This window comes from Grus americana, chromosome 3 (genome assembly GCF_028858705.1).
Source record: "Grus americana isolate bGruAme1 chromosome 3, bGruAme1.mat, whole genome shotgun sequence".
NCBI classification, from domain to species: Eukaryota; Metazoa; Chordata; class Aves; order Gruiformes; family Gruidae; genus Grus; species Grus americana.
In genome coordinates, this window is record NC_072854.1 from 82,181,870 (window position 1) to 82,204,852 (window position 22,983).

Genomic DNA, 22,983 nt, shown 5'->3' on the forward strand with positions numbered 1-22,983 from the left:
GGGGTGGGCCCGGCGGTGCCGTTACACCGCCTCCTCCCCTGACCGGGCGGGACCGTTGCGAGCGCCTCAGCCGCGCGCCCACCCGCGCCCCGCCCCCGCGGCGGCGGAGCCTGCCAGTCTGCGCGCGTGGGAGGGCGGGCGCGTAGGCAGGTAGGTGCCCGCGCCCGCCGGCCCCCGCCGCCAGCGCTCGGCCCCACGTGACGGCCGGCGGCCAATCCCCGGGGGCAGGGCGCGGATGCGGGAGGGAGGTCGCGGGACACCGTCACTCCCCTCTCCGCCTTACCCGCGCGCGCTTGCGCCCTACCTGCCGGAGCCCGGCGGCAGCGGCGACCGGGCCGGGCGGGTCCCGCCACGCCCCCTCCCCGGGCCCCGCCCCTTCCCCCTGCTCGGCGCCCCCGCCCCTCCCCCTCCCGCGGCTCCCGCTCGGCGGCGGCGGCAGGTGAGGATGCGGCTGGGCGGGCGCCCCCGCGTCGGCGGCGCTGGCGGCCGCTGGGGCTGAGGTCGCTGCCATGGCTCTGCCGGGCGCCGGGGCGGCGGCCGCCGGCGGGAGCGCGTGCCCGCTGTGGACGGCGCTGTACGACTATGAGGCGAGCGGCGAGGACGAGCTGAGCCTGCGGCGGGGGGACGTGGTGGAGGTGCTGTCGCAGGACGCGGCCGTGTCCGGCGACGACGGCTGGTGGGCGGGGAAGATCCGCCACCGTCTCGGCATCTTCCCCGCCAACTACGTGACCCGCCAGCCCCACGGCGGGGCGGCGGGAGGCGGTGGCGGGCGGGGGGACCCCGCGGGGAGCCTGACGGAAATCGACTTCCAGCACCTGGAGCTCCAGGAGATCATCGGCGTGGGGGGCTTCGGGAAGGTGTACCGGGCCACCTGGCGGGGCCGCGAGGTGGCCGTGAAGGCGGCGCGGCAGGACCCCGACGAGGACATCACGGCCACGGCGGAGAGCGTGCGGCAGGAGGCCAAGCTCTTCTCCATGCTGAGACACCCCAACATCATCGCCCTGCTCGGGGTCTGCCTGCGGGAGCCCAACCTCTGCCTCGTCATGGAGTTCGCCCGCGGCGGCTCCCTCAACAGGGCCCTGGCCGCCGCTGCCGCCGCCCCCGGGGCCGGGGCCGCCCGCGGGGGCCGCCGCATCCCCCCGCACATCCTGGTGAACTGGGCGGTGCAGATCGCTCGCGGTATGCTCTACCTGCACGACGAGGCCATCGTCCCCATCCTGCACCGAGACCTCAAGTCGAGCAACAGTGAGTCCCGACCGTGAGGGTTGGGGGGGTCAGGAGGGGCCTTCGGGCCGCCGCGGGCGGCGGGGGCGGTGGCGGTGACGAGGGGCTCCCTGTCCCTCTGCCAAGGCCGGGCTGCAGCGCTGCGCCGGCGCCCGCCTCAGGCTGCCCGGCGAGGGGCCGTTTGGGCCCGGCGGGGGCCCGGCGTGGCGGCGGTGGCCGTTGTCGTGGCCGCGGCGCGGTGGCTCGCTCGGGAAACGGGCGGCTAGGCCCGGACCGGCACGGTCCGGGAGTCCTGTTTCACCGGGAGATGGGTGTCGCAACTTGGGCGGCTTGGGCACCCTCTGCCAGAAGCTTGGGCCGGCGGCAGGTTAGTTGTCGTGGCTGTGAGCTGGTTACGGAGTCGTTGTGGAAAGGTGGAGTGAAGGCGGTTTACCTGCAACGCACCCGGAGCAAAGTCCTGACCTTTCGGACTAGAGCTCTCTTAAAAACGAAGCGTGATAAAAACTTGTGCGTAGCCACGATTGCAAATCCACAAGACTTCTTTTACTCTGATGCATTGTGTAATCCTAGCTTTTAAAAGTTACACTAAACCAAGTGCCTTGTAAAGGAAAAGTTTAATTAAGGGTATCACTTCTGTTTCACTGCTGAACAATCATATGTGTTTCTGGTTTTCATTGCATGCGTTTAGCATTGCTAAAATTTACCCGCTTAGCGAACATTGAGACAGAAAAGACAGTAACTTAAAAACAGTAGAAACTCTTGTGCGGTTGCCAGATTTGCTTTCAGCCGTTGGCATGGACAAAAGCATCTGAAAGAGCGAGGGAGTTGCTCGACTCGTGCTTAATGGATCCTTGGTCCATCTGTTGATACAAGAGCATCGAAGATTTTGGCAGTTGTGGTGTTTGAAGGCTGGCTTACTAGAATAGAGGTGTTTGACTTGTCTTTATAGTTGTGTTCTGAATTAGTGACCTGAAAGTGGAAATCTATGTGCTTCCATAAATGTCTGAAGCCATCTAGACTTTCTTTCCTTTTTGTTCTGCATATGCCAAATGTGCAGCAATATGCTACTCTTTCTTTCCAATTAGGAGTCCTTAAGTAGTCCAGTAGAAATAAAAAAGCTTCATTCAAGTTTGAAACACTTTGTTTAAAAGGCCTTTGCAGTGTGTCTTGAAGGTCATCATGCATGGGTTGTTAAGACAAGGCTCAGTCATGGGACTGTTCCTGAGAATACTTTCACTATTTGATAAAGAAAGGACATAGCTCAGCTATGTTTGTGGTTCTGTTTGTAGCACAAGATGATGAACTCTTGGAACGTACCTTTAGTGTCACAGCCAACATCTTAATTTCTAGCAAGTTGTCTGTACGCAGCTTGCGGCCTACTGGTTTGCTGCTCTGTTCAGAGCTAGCTGCTGTACCTTGAGTGTGTAGTAGATTTCCTTAGACAAATTGGGCTGCTGCACGCTAGCCTCCTAACGTGACAGTGGCAAATACCATATCTGAAATGAATTCATAACCCTGTGGTTTAGCATAGCACCTAGAGCTGAGTTGGTGGCTGCTGTGAACTGATTCCCATTATCATCTCTGTGTATGTGAATAATGGCAGAACATTTTAGAAATACGCTTTTGGTTATAACCTCAGCGTATGTGCCTATTCACTGCTTTTGTTACTAACTCCTGTTGCACATGCGCTTAACTTTAGCCACTTGATTTTCTCACCTATATTTCTTAATCTTAGTGAACCTTGAAGAGAGTACTGAATATGCTAAATAGAATTGTGTCTCTTGATCATCCAACTAAATGGTAACGTTGGAAGACAATGGTGTGCTAGTGGTACAATATGCTGTAGAAGTTAAGTTCAACAATGTGAATTTAAAATGACTGCAAGTCATGACGGTATCCCCCGTTCTGTTAACTCATCCATTCATCGAAGATTTCACTTCATTCTTTTACTATAGTCTTTTCCAGGCTTCCACAGTGGGAGTGGAAAGCTGCCAGGGTTGACTGATTGACTTGCTTAGTGTGGATAGTAACAGTTCAGCAGTGGCTCTAGCTGCAGACAGGGTCCCGTTCCTCATCTGCTCATCGCTGCTTTCCATGGACTGCTAATGATGGTGGTTCAGCGCTCTCCATTAAGCAGCTCTAGGTAGTATACAAATGTGTATCAGATTTGTGCTAGCTTAGTTATTTTAGTTAAGAAGGAATTTTTCTTCCTTGGACAACAAAGTAGAAAAATGACTACCCTTAACATGGTGTAGTAAGGAATGTTCCACAAACTGTTTTCCTAGCAAATAGGCAGGAACTCATTTTTGCACCCAGGGGAAGGGAGCCCCTTCCACCAGTATATTTGATCCAGAGAGGATATATGTCTGGGCTTGTGGTTGGCAGGCGATAGGCAAAGCAAGCATCTCAAAGGCAAGTGTGTTGTTTCTCTCCAAGCAATTTTATGGAGTTGGGATCTATGGGACAGCATATCTAATGTTTTGCTGATGCCAAATTGGCATGACTGGAGAGAAGCTGCCACAAAAAGAAGAGCCATGAGAGCAGCCACAGCAATGACCATCTTAGGTGTGTATGCACAAGTTTCCTTGGGCTCCTTTTGGGAGGTGGAAAAAGGCTTTTTCTTTCTGCCAAAGCAAGAAAAGGGAAGTAAATAGATATGCAAATGTTTTCTATATTGGGAAGAAAAACTAACAAACTTAGTTGTGAGGGCTGAACAAGGAAGTAAGGGGTAACTCTTGAATTTTGTTGGTAGCAGTTTCTTCAGTTCTTGAGTCCATGTAAAATAAACTTAATATTTAAAGGTTATTCAGAAGTAGACAAAACAAAGGTGTAAAGAACACTTTTAGCTTTAGATATGTGTGATAAAATGAAACATAGTAACCATGGCCTCTAATGTTGATTTGTAAATCATTGGTGCTTTGTAAAATCTTGTGCAGGTGGTGTGGTGAGAAGTTTCTCTGAAAAAGAACATAGTCTATTTTGAGAATAACTTCCTCATAAGCAGTTCTTAGGTTCTTAGATATACTTTACAGATTAAGGAGATAACCTAAAATTAAGGATTAAGAGGTGGACTTTACCTATCTAAAATTTGAAGAAAAAATTTGAAAGAAAATTTGAAGTTTTCAAACCATTGGGGATAGTCAAGGAATTCTGAATTAAACAATACTTTTATTGAAAAGCAGATATCTTAAAAATTGTGAAAATACTTAAACATTCTTAACGTTATCTCCTGGGCACAAACTTAGTCTTGATTAAGCGTGTCAGCTGATTATGAAAAAGTTAAATTTTACTGAAAATAAAAACCGGGAGTTCATCTACAAGACTGGACACTAATAGTTACATGTGTCGTCTTAGCACATCTCAGCTGTTTTGCTGACTCTTCGAAAGGGCAACTTTTTTCCTCTGGGGGAATCAAATTCTTCTGGGCAAGAACACCCCATTAGTTAGGAGACCTGTGGGTTTTTAAGGGCTCAGTGCAGTCTTTCCTGATTCCTTTTTAGTATTTTGAAGAAAGCTAGTAATACATTCAGATAGAGTATGTAAGGTTTTTACTTTCTGAAGTCTAGCGTAGAGAAAGCAGAGGTTCGTATTTCTGGGATTGATTTCAGACTGTGCAGTACTTCTGTCTTAAAAAAATGCACTTTGTCTCTAGTGCAGCAGCTTTGCATACTTGTAGGAAACATTACAAAAAGTTTAGAATATCTTGCTTATGGCATAGACCCATCCCTGAATACAAAGTAAAGCACAAAGTTGATTCTGTGCAGATTATGTGTACTAACACAATACTGATAAAGTACTCTGTACTCATTTGTTGTAGATGGATGTGTGAGTAGGGTTCAGTTTGCTATGGCTTTCCTTTCGGCAGCTCCTCTGACATCCCAGGATCCTTTGCAGCCCTTGGCTCTCTGAAGTGTGTTGAGTTTATGTTACTTTTTGAAATCGTCAAGGACAGCTTGAGTTTCAAGGATTGTTGAATAAGGCCATGGATGTGACAATGCTAATGACAGCAATACTTGAAATCCGAAGAGAACAGCGAAACTGCAATTGGACAATCCACTTTAGCATGGCATTCTTAAACTAGTCTCATGAAAAACAGTCAGAAAATAGAAATAATTTGATTTTAAAACCTCAAAAGGAAGTGCGATGTGACTTGACAGAACTGTTCAATCAGTTGCTTTTGATGAGGGAAGGTGTCCCGGAGTTTGAGAAAAGCAAGAATAAATTATGTCCAGTTCTTTGCCCTTACAGGTTATTTGTAGCAGAATTGCTCAAGTTATGCTGTTAAACACCTTTACAGTAAGATGGATATGTTTTCAAGAACTCATAAAAACTACTTTCCCTCTAACTTTTCCACCTAGCAACTTTAGGCTAGCTGTTCAGGGAGAGAAAGAGAAAGAAACTAGATTTAAGCTTATCTGCCATCTCCTGAACTGATTTTATTTATTCTGAAATCACTGTGCATAATTTGTTTCTTGGCTCTGTTTTGAAAAGGGAAGACTTGCTCACATCACAGGTAGAGCTGTAAGCATTGCTTAGATGTTACTAAATGCTTGGAAATTCAGTATCTTCTAATGTACAGTTACCAAGAAAATTAAAAATGAAATTATATTACAATTGTCTTTGGTAGTTTTGAAGGAGAAGAGAGAAGGTTTTTCAGCAGATTTGAGCTTCGACCTAACTGTCTTTGTCTGGAAATAAATTCCAAGATGTCCTCTAATGGCAGTGAAACTTGGAGCTGTTTCTGTCAATAGCACTGTTGCCAGTTACTGCTCACCTGTTCTATTGTAACAAAACTAAAAAACCTGATTTTCTACTGGCATGTATTCTGCATCTCCCTCTCCTCCTTGTGGCACACTCATTCGTGGAACTTCCGCTCTTCTGTTCCTTTCCACGTGCTCAGTGTCCCCACTGGAGTCAGCCTGGCTGTCCCAGGGTGCCCACCTCCGGTGCTGGGTGGCTCCTGGCACCTACTGTAGCAGGCTGCATACACTGTAATTGGTTTGAAACTGCTTGTGTTGCCTGGCTAGCTGCTAGGCTCCTCCTGGCTGGATTCTCTGAGGTCTGGAGAGGAATGAACACTTTCTTCTGGCAGAACTAACTGCAGTTCCTCTTCCATAAGGCAGCTGACTTGCATGAAACCCATAGAAACCGTATCTCTGAGAACATGGTATCGCTTTGATTAATGTCAGTCAGATAAAATAGTGGGGCCAGAAGTTATTTAGCAGTTTAAAATTCTTATGCTGTAGTTTTCCATGGTGTATTCATATAGGAAGTCATGGCACTTAAATGCTTTGACTGTTCTTAATTACTTAAATTGCACAAAGCTAGAAACTGTTCCAGGTACACCAGCTTCCTATCCCATCTCTGAGTGGCAGTAGTCTTGCCTTGTGCTTTGCTGTAAAGATAATGCTGCTGCATTACAACATAAGAACTGGTCGTACATCCTGAAGCATCTGGAAATGTATAGCAGGAAGAAGCTCTAATTTTAATAACCTTGTCCACTTAAGTGTTTTAAAAAAAAGAAACACACCAAAAATCAAAATCAAACCACCCTCATGCAAACTGTGGTAGGATTGCAGAATTTCATCAATGGTCTATTAAAAGTTAATATGCCATTGAATTCTAACGAGTTTTTCTTTTGAGTATAGTTATGTCACTTGAAAATGTTCTACTTTGTTTCATAAAACATTGCTCCCAGTAATTCGTTTCATTATTTGATGTGTGCTCAGGCTATGTAGATAGGGAGTTTATTTTTTTAGAGACCCTGAAGGCTGGTTGGATTCTGTGGGAGCAGCAAATGCTTAGCAGCCTTGACCTGTAGTGTATCCTTTTCCAGTTCATCAAAGGAAATGTTTTGTTTTATGCCCATTTTATATTCACTTGATATATTTACTTGCTGGATACAAATCTGTTGTAAGAAAGGAAGGGATGCTGGAATTCAGGAAAGAATGATTTTGAGTAACTGCTGCAGTTGTCTCAATCTGCAGTAGAAATAATTAGTGCTAAAATCTCATAGAGGCTAATTTCCAGTTGAAGGACGTGGTTCAGAATTTAAAATTAATATCCAGGAACTTAATTATTTTAATACAATATCTGTCAAATTAAATTTTGTGAACTACTATTCTGTAGCACAATATTCATTGGTGCTTAAGCTTTCAGAGGAGGAGTATCATCCAGCAGTTATTCTATTTGTAGATGAAGACTTAACTGCAATAGCCATTTATTTGACCTTGATCTACTATCTTCCAAATTTGCTACCGTTTGATGTTTTCCTGTATCTCAAATCTGGACATTAACAGGTGGAAAAAAAAATGCTCATTAATTTAGAACAAATTCCCTCAAAGTTAACAAGGTTCAAGTATATTTGCATATAGTCCTTAATGCTGAAGACAAGTTTCTAGGCTGAAACACTAGCTAAATGTAATATAATTAAAAACCCAAGAACTTTTAATACCCCTATTTATATCTCATTTTTAATACAGACTTCAATTTTACTATTTCCCCAACTATGGCCATCTGACAGGTGTAGAGTTGTTCCTTATTTGGTGTTGAGAGTCTGCATCTTTAACAGGTAGGGTTATTAATTCAAGAATAATGCTGCTTTGATCTTTTTCTGGATCTTAATTGGTTCTTCATGTCTTTCTCTTCTCCCTTTGTTCTTTCTGTCATTGTAAGGCAAGTGATCTGGTTTAGAACTGTTGGAAGTTTTTTTCTTTTTTTCCTGCTCCATGTTGGACTCTTTCCTAGCAGGTTTCTGGTGACCTCTTCATGTTCAACATGGGGACTCACGTTCTAGTCTGTACGTCACATTTGCTGACCATCTTTTCTGAAAAAGAGTTTTGTTTTGGGGTAGCATTATAAACTGAAGTGTAGGACTTTGGATTAGAGTGTTTGTAATATTTGCATATCACAGAAAATTTCAAGTGTTATACCTAAGGATATGGTCACATACCTACCTGCCTCTGAAAATTGCACTGAGCAACCCATTTCCATAGAAGGGAATGGGAAAACAGGCAGCTAAACACCTTCCATTAGCTGATAAAATACTTAGACAATTTTGTTCATTCCCTTAAACAGTGAGAAATAAGTTTGACTGCTGACCATAACACTTGTGAAATGAGGTATTGTACTTAAACAGAATGCAAACTGGGATTGGGATTTGGGCATTGATGGTGTTAGCCTAGCATTAGAAAAAACTGAAATATAACTGAGTTTTCAGTTACAGATTATTTTTTCCCCCTATTGAGACTGCAGGCATGCTGTATGTCTTTGGACTCTCTTCCAAATATTAAAAGTTCCATTAAAAAAGTTATGTCCTGCAACCTCAAAAGAATAGAGAAGTAAGACATCATTGAACTGTATTTCGATGTTGAATGCTGTTTTGTGGTTTCTTTGACCTTAGAAGAGAATGGCTTTTTGTTTGCAGCCTGTAAGTTTTCTTATCACTAAGTATAAACTTTCTTCTAAACATGCTTCAGTGTTTCAGGTTCTGAAACATGATGGCCTTGTACAGTGAACATTTACAAGGAGTGTTTGTGGCATGGATAATTTCTGTCCTTGACTTTTTATTTCTGATAATCTATTAAAATCTAAAGCATTGAAATTCATCCCAATGACCTTCAGTAATAATGCTTCTAAAAAGTATGGTGATTTTTATTTATTATTATTCTAGAGCTTTGATTAGTTTTGTGTGTTTTATTGGTTTGGGGTTTTTTTGTTAGAGGCAAAATTGTGGCATTGAAGGCAACAAAAATATAGATTATATATACATCTATTAAAAATAGATAAAATGTATTAAATATGAAATGTCTGTCTGTAGTAGCAGTACCAAAATAACAACTGGTGTCATAAATTTACATTCCTGGATTGACAGTTTAAAACTAATTTCACTGTTCTTACCTTGCTTGACCATGTTACTGAGAGTTTACTTCAGATCAGTAACTGAAAATAACTGGTGGTTTAAATTTTGACCCACATACTGCATCTTAAAGTCCTGGGTTATATATGGTAAGATGGAAAAGTTATGTATTTGCATAATGTCACTACAGAAGTATTCTTCCTTCTTGGAGCTTCCTGCCAAGTTTAACCTTTTTTGGGGGGGAGTGGGGGGTGGTGTCATAGCTCCAGTTAAATCAGTCCTAGACATGCCAGTGTTGGCTATGTAATCATGCTTTGTTCTCTTCATAGTGACTAAAATCTGTGTTTTGGCAGGTGTGCTATTAACTTGGAGCTGATAAGCAGGCCCTCCCTCTCAAAAATGCAGGAGTAACTGCTTCTTTTCTGTGGTTCGTTATGGGACAAATTAACCCTTGGAACTGGTTATATTTTAGTTCTAAATGTTTAGACATTTTTATGATTTTCTTTTCTATTACGATTAGATGCCACTGTTCTTCCTGACGCTAATTGTGTGTATTTCCTCATGTGCTATGTAAAAAGGAAAAAAAAATGTACTTTTTAACTCATTACTGAATGTTATGCTAATTATTGAGTCAAAAGAGCAGGTTTTTCCTTCCATTTTCTCCTCCCAAGAGAAAGAGAGTGCTGCCAAATTTGCAGAGTTCTCATTTCAAAATAATTGTTTTGCCTTTGCTGTTAAAGATGATTAGAGTTCTTGGAAATCCACAGTCCTGAGGGGGCTTCAGCTACTGAAGAAACTACAAAGATGAAACACAAGAATCCTTCTACCTCATAGAATATATTAAAATGTTTTATTTTTTTTTTCCTCCCAAGTTTTGTATTTAAAAAAAAAAAAAGTGGGCTCAAAAATTCAGTCTGGTTTGAGTTTTTTGGTTTGTTTGGGGTTTTTTTTTTGTGTGTGGTTTTTTAGGTTTTTTGTGTTTGGGTTTTTTTTCCCCCTGCTTTGTTTTGGAACAGGTTGTTTGGCAAATTTGGTTTTAAAGCAGTAAGACAGTTTCAAATATTCTGTATAAAAGAAACTGACAACATAAGTCAGAATTCTTTATGGAGTGTAACCTATTAAAATTCCTCATAGAACTTATATTAAAGGAGTTTCATGTTAACTGATGAGTTTCTAAGGGAACTCAATGACTGAACTTGACCAAGCATCTACAACCAGAGTTTGGATTCATAGCAGTAGGCATCTTCAAAGGGATGGAGAAATTTTTTTTGTTTTCAGCTTAGTCAACTGGTTCTTTTCAATAGTAAATTTCATCAAAGATGATTTTGTAATGGAAAAAAGTAGTAGAGCTTGATTCTATCTTTACATCTCTGACTAAAACTAGATGTAAAAGCGTTAGATCTATTAATTCTGAAATGTTGCTTGGCTTCTCACTTACTACAGCAGGTGATGTGTGGCTTCATTTAGCAGCTAGCTGTGAGGAGGCTTCCCCACCCATCTCCAGGCACAGGTTCTCCCACCTCCCATGTGTCAGCAGAATCTACTCATCTCTGCCTGCACACTCAGTAGGTCTGGGTTAAATCAGCTGAGGGATCCAGCAGAAAACTGCTCTAAGCTGTTTCATTTGAAGGCTTAATTTCCTGCTGACCTATCTGGCTAGCTGAGTCTCCCAAGACTACCCGGTTGCTAGACTCAGTGCAGAAATGGGGGAGAGCTGTGAGGATAAGGGGCTATAACTGAAGAGGAGATTAAGATAAGTGTTCTAGTGACAGCAAGCTCTTACGGTCTTGGTTGTGACATCAGCCTATGCCCTTATACTTCAGTTTGGTTAGTAAGTCACCTTTAAAGGTAGAATGTGTTTTTAATTTTTTATGTATGTGTATATATTAAATTTTCCTAAACTTTCTTGAATTTAGAAGTGGGGTTTTTTATGCATTAAATATTCAGCACACCAAATGCACCTTGATATAGAGCACAAAAAATAAAGCAACAAGGAAGTACATAATTGCTGAGTGTGATGTGTTACGATCAGGAAAAGTATGGCAACTGTGTAAATACTTGCGTGTATTCAGAAGCTGTGGATTCTTCTGATTAGCTTGAAATATCAAATTGCATCGAGTCATGTTCTATTTAGTTAAACCTCTATAAATCCTAAACAAATTTGAAGGAAATATTCTTGGTTTTTCAATTAAATCTTGAAAAAGCGATTTAACTAATGATAGATGAGTTAATTTGTTAGTTCTGAAGGAAGGTAACCTCTGTCAGCTCTTGCCCCTGGATGCCATTTGTGAGATTATAAACCTCACCTGCATTGCCCTGGTGAATTCTGTATGTTGTATGGCATATATTTATTTACTTTGTTTTGAAGGAGATGGCCAGGTCTTGAATTTGGGGTTAGGGAAGTGACTAATAGGTTTTCTGACAGTTTCTGTTGGAGGAAACTGTACCTGATGCATTATATCTTGCTAAGACTCCTTTTGTAGTTTGAATATAATAGCTTTAGTTTACCTTGCCTTTTTTTTTTTTTAGGAATAAGAAGTTACTTTAAAAAATAAATAAATTTCATAACAAAGGTGGTGTTCTTTTAAGGAACGGATACACAGCCACTTTGTTCTGTACAGTTTGAAATTAGAAGAATATCTTAGGAATGACTGATTCACCACCTAACTATTATTATGTGTTCTTAGCATTTCTTTCTAATCTACCTGTATTTTAGTCACTGTTTTTATTGCATAACTGTCTTTTAAAAATTAATAGCAAGCAAGAGCTTAAAAGAAAGTAATTGCTGTTTCACATAAGTAGGGAAGTTCCTGGTAGATGCCACAAAACTGAGTGTTTTGAGTTTATAAGCTAAGTTTGTGTTGACTGATTTCCATATAATTGTAAAATTATGGAGGAATTGCTGTAATGAGGTAACTTTTCTTAAATGTAGATTTCAATAGGAGAACTAAGCTTAATATTAAACAGCGAACTTGAGAATGTTTAGTGTACAGTCTGCTTTTGATTTTTTTGCTGGTGTAGTATACAAGTCCTGCATTCTTCAGAATTTTCTGATGATTTACTGTTTAAATGATTATTATTTGAATGTCTAATTATAAATGCTTATTACCTGTGGTACTTCATCTTATGGCACAATAGAAATTTCTGTTTGGCATTACAGAACTACCTGAACAGCAAGTGAAGCACAAATGGCAGACAATAAAGTAACTCACAGCATCTGCAGCCTGTGCCAATAACTTGTTAAAACTGCTTCTTTCTCTCAAGTTTCCATTTGCCCAAAGTCGCTTTAATAATGGTTATTAAAGAAGTGAAGGGGAAGCAAAAAAAAATGGTGATGCAAGGTGTGTTGAAGCTGTTGAAATCTCTCATTCCTCTTTCTCTCTTTTCCCTTCATTTCCTCCAGAAAGCCAGGTGACTCCCTTTCATTCTCATGCTTTGGTGGTTTTCTTGTGCCACATGTCCCACCATGGGATGTGTTTTTTTAAATGGGGTTAGTCTGTATTTGTCAATTCATGCTGTCAAGGACTTTTTGTGTCAAGTCTTGTCTTGTTTTGGCTTTCCAATTGGGAACACTTTGTTCGGGATTTTTTTTTTTTTTAACATATGTTGGCTCCTGTGAGATAGGTTTCTTTTTTTTTTTAAGCTAGATGGTTTTGGACAAATACATTTAAGAACAAACTGTTGCTTTCAATTTAGTGTGAAAATTAAGAAATGGTTATATTCCTTCTGTAAAGGGACGTAGATGATGGAGGAGCACAGTATCCTTATAATAAAAAGTAGAGAAATGCCCCCTGCATATGTAATTGGTGTTTAAAGGATGAAATTCTCTTGCTGGTGGTGAGCTCTAAACTTAATCTAGTGAGACAATCACAATCTGATGGATACTGGCTACAGAGATAACAGTTGTTATCCTGAGAATCCATAGGAGAAAAGTCAAGGTATTTAAGCAGCAGTGCTGTATAGGCAAATGTATCATCTTTTGTATGTATTGAAGATGTTCTGATCACTTAATGTTTTCACTGTGGTAGTTAATTTGTGGTTTAAATGCTTAACTTTTTCACTGTGGTAGTTAATTTGCAGTTTAAAAACTGGGCATGCCTTCTATAAGCAGTGTTGAATGAAATGTTAATTTCTAATTACAGTCAGAACCAAAAAACAGCTCCAAATAATGGAGGTGGGTCTCAATACTGACAAGGTATTGTGTTTCATTACCTGAATATGCAATGTTTAATAAGATTTTTTTTTTTCCTGTTAGTTCCCAGGTAAAGATACAAGGTTGCTCTGCTGGTTTTGTTGCATGTTGATTTAGTGAATTAACAGGAACCAGATTCACTTGCAAACAGTTGGAGAGGGATCTGACTGGGTCTGTGGGGGGATGTACAACAGTAGCAGCATTGTCCGGACAATCTCTATTTGCAAGTAGAGGTATATAGTATAATGTCTTTCTCTTCTTTCTGGTATTCTCTAAGAATTACTTTATCAGTGGTGGTAAATGTAGTGAGCATGTAGGCAGTCTTACCTATAGTCATAGTAATTTAAATAGCTATGCTATTAAATAGCTCCTATTTGTGAAAACCACAATAGTCAGCTATTTAGCAAACTGTAGATAAAGTAGCAAGAAGTAGTTGGTGGCAAATAACTAACTTGAGAAATTATGGTTGCTTAACATTTTATTTTTAGTAGCAACAAAATAGAGAATATACAAGGGTCTAATAGAAGGTATAAAGAGGATAGGAGGAATAGAAAGGACTTGAGTATTTCAGGTTATTTTTAAAATTTAAGCATTAAAAGATAGTTTGAATTCAGTGCATCTAAACTATTAAAAAGGTGTTCAATCCTTTGACTTTGCTTCTCTCAGAATGCCTTGTTTACTCAATTGATTTAAAAGGCTAATAACTGCAAATGGTCACCTGAAAGTGCTGGAATGCATTATGAAATAAAACTGATTTTAACTTTACAAAGTCTTTGGATTTCAAGAAACTTATCAAATGAAATATTGTATTAAATGGGGACTTGGAGATAGATATGGTTGGAGAAATATAATCTATAATTTTTAGTAACAAAAAGCAAAGGGGGACTGTAGGAAATACCCTGCATTGGAAGAGTAGCATTGAAGAGCTAGTGCTAGGTGGAGGTTTCCTGGGTATGCTGCCAACTAAAAGATCTGTCAAGGCTTCCCTCACGCGTGCTGTAAATACTGTTTCTTAAGCTATGTGAATTTTAAGAAATAGAAAGGAGAGAAGCTGAGGCAAGAATGTGAGCCTTTTATTTAAAATTATGCTTTAAACAAAATGCTTGCAATTTAAACGAATACTTTTAGCTTAGTCCTGAAGGTAGCCCTGGGAGCGTAGTTCTGGACCTGTCTGAATTTGGTGGAGCAGGCATGCACCCCAGGAGTCTGATTTGTCTAAATGTGCTCTTTTCTATTATTTCTTAACTGGTTACTGCCTATCTGCCCATAGCTCTCGCTCCGTCTGTCTTTCTGTCCGTCTGTCTTCCCCCCCCCAAATAATATTTCAACCTAGGCTCACAAGAGCAGAGAATGGAGCGGAGAAGGCAGCTCTTGTCCACATCTGGCCAGACCTGGACTGCTACTATGCATCTCTAACCTGAGCTGCTGCAGTCATCTCTTACCTTTTGCTCTCAGTAGCTCAAAGCAAGTATTACTGCCAGAGGGGAGAGTTTGGAGATGGAGTGGTGGAAAAGCGATGGCACAGGAAAGGAGGGTGGATTGGGAGCATTTGGGTGGTATTTTACTGGGACTTCTGCCTCCTTTTGAAGCCTAAATTCTGTGCCTTTCCTGACTAAGAACAACTTGTATGGGAACAGTAGTGGCTTGGCAGAGAGATGTTGCTGGTTCTGTTTTAATTAGAGGAGCATGGACTTGGGAAGTACTGGCTGGCTCAGCAGGTCCTGTTCCATTGCAGTTTTGGGCAACTGTGTGATAGATTTTGGTTTTTAAAAGTGTGCAGAATATCTTATCTGCATACTGTTACACCATAAAATACTTGCAGTATACCATAAGATTAGTAGAAAAAGACTCCAGCTGTAACTATGATAATGCAGAAAGCAGGAAAGATTAATGGCATTGCTATTTCAGGAAACATTAGATTTGAGTGTATGTTGCATCTTGTGACTTTTTTGAGGAGTAAACTGTGCTTTACACTGCAGCAGAGAGCCAGAAGGGGGATGGGAGAAAAGAGGCAATATCTTGAAATCTGATATGACTCTCTCCCCACCCTGGTAGCTCCATATCTAGAACCGAGTTTAATCACAAGCATGCCTGTAAGATGGATCAGCCAGGGCACCTAGGAGAATATTGTATTGGTAAGAGCACCAGTGCTGTAGGTCTGCATCCTGTTTCTAGATATGGCTAACTTTTGTTCTCATTACTTCTCTCAACCTTTGTTTAGCCTAGCAAAAAGGACAAGCTCTTCTGATTTTATCTAAATAAAAGACATTACAGGATGCTAACTATTCTACTTCTATTTTCTGTGTCTGCTTCAGTTCCTGTTGTTGAACACGTATGTGCAGTTCTAGTCATCCAGTATTTCCTATGAGGTCTGATGTTTTGTACAATTCTATTGATACTTCCCTGTTCCTACTAAAAAAAACCCCTTTTTAGTGCTTTTTAGAATTGCAGGAGCTCCTTGCACAACTATGTGTAGCTGCTGTTTTGATTTTCCTTCTGTTAGCCAGAATACCCAGCCTTTTCTTCTTCCTTCACCTCTGCTTTATAGCTGTAGATTTTGATTGATCCTTTCCAACTTTGTATGTTTTCTAGTATGATCGTCTGTTCTTCCTGAGAGTGGGCAGTATCATCTGACTGTGCAATCAGTTCTTGAAGAGCACTTTGTATTTTTACTGTGATTGTGAATCAGCATGTGAAACAAACCTGCTTCCTAGTAAACACCAGTGATGATTCTTCTTTATCCTGATCAGTTGTCTCCCAAGATTTTTCCTTTATACAACTGCCTTACGGAATTCTTTGATTAATCCTTATTCTGTCTGTATGATTAAACTACCTAAAAAGTACTCACATATGCTCAGGTCTGCTACCTTGTCACTTTCGAAGAAACTATCTTTCGGGATAAAATGGGATCAGTGTGAGGTGAGCTATTTGTAATGTAACTCTGCTGTGATTTTGCTGTTTTTTCTGTGCCTCGATGTCTTTAATTACTGTCCTTAATTAGTTTTTTTCAAAATATATTCTAAGATGGCATTTAAGTTACATTCACTCAAGTACATACATTAATTTATTTCAGTTGTTTTGACTACAGATACTTTTTTCTGTCATAGTGCCATAACTTTACAGATACATAAAAATATTTGATAGTAGCTTTACACTTTTTACATTAGCCCTGCTCTGAGTGGGGGGGGTTGACATCTTGAGGTCTATCCCAACCTAAATTATTTCATAATTCTGTGAACTACTTCCTTCAGTGAGCTAGGCTGAGTAATACTTGGATTTCAAAGTTCTTTTTAGTTACATTAGACAGCTGAAGAGTGTAAGATCTTTTACATCTGTATGCTTAAATAGCACTGTCTTTGTTATGGATGCTGTTATAATCCTCATGTACACTTGCTACACTGTCAGTAGTGTCTTTAATTTTTAGAACATATGCAATATCATATCTACCAATTTCAATACCCCCTGACCACATAGCATTTGTATTTCTTCATTTTTCTTTCTCAGATTTCAGGATTTTTTTTGCTTTTTTCTTCAACCTATTGATTTATATTTAATGGAATTATTGAAAATAACATGCAATAACATCTATTTGTTCCCCAGCTGTAAATGGTTCTGGGCATGTGCTGTCTCTTCTATTCAAGTGCCTGGTATGTGGGGCCCTAACCTCTGCTGCTATGATGCTAAGAAATGTACTTTTCTCATGATCTCATTGCAGAAAGGGAGGTGTGCTAGACTCAAAATCGAGTTGAAAATGGTGTAACTGGTAGGAAAAATATGCAGCCTTAAAATATTTAGTCAAATGTTTCTTTCTGACTGTAGCACATGCAGTGTCTGAATAACAATCCAGGTTGACCTTTTATGTTAGATTGCACAAAGTAGTCTTCTCACATCCAACGTAGTCTCCTTCTCTGAGATTTTTGAATCATTCAGAAATAGTCATAGTCTCTGGTTTTGCTTATGTGAAAATAAATGAAGTGGATGTAGGATTTTCCTACACTTCTGCATTCCTAATCTAATTCAAGTTTTTTGGTAGGTTTGAATTTATTTTCAAATGGGCTTTGTACTTTTAAATATTTGAGTCTGTGTTTGCCAGAAGGAAAGCACTAATGTAAGTATGAACTTTACCCTTTGTGGAAAATAAAGAGTCTGAAAAATGTTAAAAAGAAACCAGAAAGTGCTAAACTGACTCTTAATCAACTTAATATTGCAAGTGTATTGGAATCTGAAAAGACAATTGAAGGGATTTGAAAAAGAAACAAGTTGGAGTGAGTGAGCAGGGTACGTACGAGATTGCAGAAGTGAGTTCTCACAGGTTAGCAGCCAGCAAGGGCCAGGAAGCTGTGGAAGTGGCAGAGGGATGCTATAGTAAAGGTTGCTAGGCTACTGCAAGGCAAGCATTTACGGAGCGCTACTCAGCTATGCTGAGTATTTTTCCTACCCTGCTGCTAGGTAATCTGTGTATAGTATTGCTGTTTTCCTGGCTACCTGCCGGAAAGGGAAGTTGGAACTGCTAAGAAACCTTGTCCTTTTGTAGGATGAAACTTGGCTACCTGCCAGTTATTACCTTTTGCAAGACTGACTGTTTTTGGTTTCGGTCACATTGACTGACAAGGAATGTCAGGAATTCTGCTGAACATGTTTGAAATGGAATAGCAAACAATAGGTCTTTGATTCAAGTATAAAAGTATAAAACTCTTGCATGAATTTAACTTGTTCTGGAGGTGCTGACTTGTGAGCTCTTGGTTTGTCTGTACCATTTTGGCCTTCATTTCTTCTAACTCTGTGTGAAGCAGCTTACTGAAAATGGAATGTGGATTCTCTTTTTTCATCTTGATTTGATGTGATTTTTGAAATATTTGTAAGAGTGATTATTTCTTGCAATTGCAAATGCAAGGTCATCAGCTTTTCCTCTGTAAGGGAAGGTAATTGTTCACCTTTATTTCATTAATTGGTTCCCTGTACTGTGTTTTGCTGTACAAATAGTTGGAAAACACATGCATTTATGATTCTTCTTATTTGTAATTTAACCTTTGATCTTTGTTCCAGGATCATTTTAACAGAAAGTTAAAGCTAACATTTACTACCACAGACAGTGATAGAGGAACTGAATATCGACTTAAAGTTATGGTGTGTTAATAATGATTCCTTTGCACCTGTTGTCTTTCACCTTGTGAGCTCTAACACCATAACCTAGTGTTGGGGTTTAACCCTGCCAGCAGCTAAAACAACCACATAGCCATTTGGTCACACACACGCCCCCCCCCCCCCCCCCCCCAGTGGGATGGGGGAGAGAATAGAAAAAGAAAAAAAGGTAAAACTCGTGGGTTGAGATAAAGACAGTAAAATAGGACATTAGCTAATTCCAAAGCCTAACTGCCTCCTGGCCAACTGCCCCAGCTATATGCTGAGAATGACATCCTATGGTATGGAATATCCCTTTGACCCATTTGGGTCAGCTGTCCTGGCTGTGCTCCCTCCCAGCCTCTTGGGCACCCCCGCTTTCTTATTGGCAGGGCAGTGCGAGAAGCTGAAAAGTCCTTGACTGCTTGGCAGCAACTAAAACACCAGTCTGTTATCAACATCATTCTCATCCTAAATCCAAAACACAGCACTACACTGGCTGCTAGAAAGAAAATTAACTCTGTCCCTGCCAGAACCAGGACACCTAGTTCTCTTCTTTTAACACTATTTTGTGAAGGTGTATCACAACTCTGCCAGTAATGTTGTATTACAAACAAGTCAGACACTGAACACACACTGTAGGATGCAACAGCACAAAAAGATAACTTACTCTTTAACGTCCATGAAGGTGCAGTGGATGTAACAGGGATTTGATCCAAGTCTGGTGTTCTGTTGCCAGTTGTGGACTCCCAAGCTGAGCTAACTCCTCTGGTATAGTCTCCCAACTTGTACTGATTTGTGGCCTGAGGATTTCTTGAACTTAAACCCACTTTTTTGATGTAACTGCTCTTTATGGAGTTGTCTTCTGTGAATTTGTGTTGGTGCTTTTAAATCTATGTAAAATAACAGTATTCGCAAATTCTGCCAAGAATTCCAAAGTTCACCTACTTGTGTGTTGTGTGAACGACTGCCACGTGTTTGATTCTTATCTGCTAATTTTGCTCGATGATGTCCATTTCTTGTGTTGAGAAACCATGAACAATTGTTACCTATAGCTTTCTTCATTCCATAGGTGTTATAGATTCTGTTCTCAGCTGTTTCTTTTCCTGGGGGAAAACTCCTTGTCTATTAACCATTCCTTGTAGCTGTGGCCATGCAGTTTTGAGTACCCTTGTTGTGTCTTTCTATGTGCCTCTTTCAGTTGTTGCATACTTTTTGAGATGAGTAGGAACCAGGATTGTGTGCAGTATTAAGGATGGATTTTAGTGACGTAATGTGTCCATCTTTGTTTTCGAAGTCTTTTATAAGAATTCTTAACACTTGTTTTTGTTTTACTACTACTGCTATTTTTAATACTTAAGAATCTTGTTCCAAAGTGAATACCCTTTTCACAGCCAGTCATCATCTGTGGGATGTTAGGATTCTGAGCTTTCTTAAACTTACCTGCTTTACTTTACATCTCTTTACAGTGGATTTCTTGTGCTAGTTTAATGTCTACTTACACAGTTGCATAAAGAAGTCATTACACTGTAGATATTTCTTGCTTAGAATTATCAAAAACCTTTTTCATGTTTAAAAAAATTGCAATAATATTTTCACAACATTTAAGGTATACAATTATTTATGCAGTGCAAGTTGTATGTGAAATTAATAACAGGACCAGATATTTTGATTTTATTTCCATTGCATTAATTTATAAACTCAATCTTTTGCAGTTTTGTTGCTAGAGAAGATGGAAAATGATGACATTTGTAATAAAACTCTGAAGATTACAGACTTTGGTCTGGCTAGAGAGTGGCACAGAACAACCAAAATGAGTGCAGCAGGGACTTATGCGTGGATGGCCCCAGAAGTTATCAAGTCCTCCATGTTTTCTAAAGGAAGTGATATTTGGAGGTAAGAAGCTTGTTTGCTGAAGACCATGTTCAGTAGACCTGTTGAGGTTTTTGAATTAATTTTTATTTGAATTTTTTGTGGTTTCCTAGGTTATTGTCTCAGCATATGGCAAGTATAGCTGTTCTAAGAAACATTCATTTCTCAGCATCTAGTTCATTTGGTCTACCTTCAGTTATTCATGACTTACAAATTGGGGGAGGGATAGAGAAAGTAACAAAATTTTTTAGATTTATTTTTAAGAAAACAAGATCTCATTAAGAGAAGCCTTTAAAATATCCATTGGTTAAGATACTTGAGTATTTTATCTGGAGTCTTAATATAAACAACCATATGCTCTTGATACATTATATGATTGATCTCATATTGGCATGTTTGCTTAATATCAGATGTCTGAAAAGTCTCATTCTGCATAAGGAAATGAGACCAGCCAGTTATTACCTTATATGTCTGATAAATAAAAATAAGTTGCAAACCAGAACTTTGCCAAATGTTAACTTAAATTAGTGCTGTTTTGTAGGAATCTAGAATGTCATCATGTATAAAAGTGAACATCAGATCTAAGCTTTTATATTTATAGGGATTTTGCTTTCAGTAGGTGGAGTGACGAGAGTGTGTTCAGCACAAAATTGTTTTAACTTGCTCTCTAATTTTAAAGGTGGGGAACAGCTTGTGTTAAATTTGTGAATTTCTTGTTAAAGGCATTATTGTGGGTCATATAAATAATATGGCTTTGAATACTGATGCTATTTTTGAGTGGTGTAGTGTGGGATACCTATACTGTAGAAAGGTAATTTAAACTTTAGTTTTGATTTGGTTCTGTTTTGTGAATGGGGAGAAGCAGTGATTGCACAATAGACTCTAAAAGCTTCTGTGCCTCACCCTGAAAAGTCTACATTTCCTTTCTTTTTGAAATGTTTTCTCTCTGAAGGATCCAAGGTAGCTATTTGGGGAAGGAGAGGAGGACTTTAATCTGTTCTCTCATGCCTTCTTATGCATGTTCTATGTTGTATAATTCTTAAATAGGGTCCTATTTTGCTTAGACGCCTGATATTCTACAGCATGAAGTAATACTTTTGCTATTCTCAGAATGATTCTATATCTGCACTGCTATTTTGTGACACCAATTTGTCTTTTTTGTCTGGAACTGATTTTCGGCATTTTGTTTACATCAGTCTGAGTTGATACCTGGTTGAGAAACATCTTTGGCTTCATTCTTTTTTTCCATTCTTTCTTCCTTTTTTCTTTAATTTTTTTTTTCTTTTGTGGGGTGGAGGTTGGGTGTAGGAGTTTCCCTAATCAGCTGTATTCCATGCTTAATTACAGGTCCTGTCCAGTCTTGTTGCTGTGATTTTAGGTATCTGAGGGGGTATGCTTTGGTGCAATTATTTTATATTCTGCTGCAACATTAGTTTACATTTTTGGAACCTACAGTATTTCTCTTCTTCGCCTTCTCTCCTGCACGCCTCTCTTGTAAAAATGTAAGTATTTAGCTCAATGATGGACGTCTAACAGGAGAGGTTTTTAAATAGAAAGGCTGTGTTGTACAGTATAGTTTAGACCTTCTTGGCTTCTAAAGATTTTCTGCTTACTGCACCTTGATCTATTCTATTGCTTATCTTTACTCTTTCTTTAAAAGAAAAGAAAATAAAGAATACCTGGGTTATGGGAGGGTTGTGGGTTTTTTGTTTGTTTTAAGAAGCATTCAGGTTACAAATTTAAGTATGGGTGTGTCTAAGACCAGAACACAGTATATTTCAGGAAAGTTCTAAACTTCAGTTACACATACTGAGTGCTGAGTCTTGAAAAGAAGTCTGCAGACCTCTTAGGAGGAGGGAAAAAAAAAAAAAAAGGGTAGTTGGGGCAGCTCAAGTATACTCACACTTGCAGCTAGTCTTCAGAATCAGCCAGTGCTCGGAAATGTTGTGGGGGTATTTTCAACCTTGCAGGCTGCACGTTCTCGGGTGTCATCCTAGATAGCAGAACTGGTTCTTTCCAGGCCCTGCGTGTGCATCCTTTGGCTTCCCAAACCAGAGTTATAACGACTGCATTTATTATTCTTTGGCATATGCTTCTAAATTCCCAAGAATTCCACTCTTTCAGCCCTACCCTTCCATAGAACATTATGCATTTCTTAATGGTATGTTACTCTTGGGTTTATGTATGGATCCTGAAAGTGCAAATATGCCCACAGATTTCCCAGTGCTGATGGTGTTCTTCAGCAGTGGCCTTTACAGTAACATGTGCCTCCAGCTCCTGACAAAGCTAGGAAGCACTTACTGTACAGCAGAATTAGCAGCTGCTTTTACCTGGCACATTCATATAATTTTGAAGTGATTCATGTAGCAATGCTGAGTAACCTCTGCTTTCGAAGATGGATTGTAGAGTGAAATAAACTTTTGAGTACTTTACCTTCATTTTGATCAGCTTTTAAAATTTGTAAAAACAGCAAGTTATTGCAGGAATGAGATACAGTAAGGTTTAAATCACATTTGACATCAGGAGAATAATTTTTAATAATGAAAATACTTAAAAGGACATGTTTTTGAAGGTGTATTAGTTTCAGTGGTTTAAAAATGTATACTTCAAGCATGTTATGCCTGTATTTTTGGCCTTTTGTTGAAGATGGAAAAGGAGCTTTTGCTCTTTTAAAAAAAGCTATTTCTTAGAAGCTCTGACTGTACACAAAGGACAA

At 40.1% G+C, this 22,983-nt stretch overlaps 1 protein-coding gene across 2 annotated transcripts in view; it reads left to right on the forward strand.

The window, feature by feature from the left end:
* The first annotated feature begins 377 nt into the window (after positions 1–377).
* Positions 378–22,983, forward strand: part of MAP3K21 (mitogen-activated protein kinase kinase kinase 21) — a 40,392-nt gene continuing 17,786 nt past the window's right edge. For both annotated transcript variants that reach the window (XM_054819351.1, XM_054819352.1), the window contains exons 1-2: positions 378–1,245; positions 20,111–20,291. In XM_054819351.1, coding sequence (XP_054675326.1) covers positions 510–1,245; positions 20,111–20,291 — 917 coding nt within the window. In that variant the 5' untranslated portion in view covers positions 378–509. The remainder of the gene's footprint in view (positions 1,246–20,110; positions 20,292–22,983) is intronic.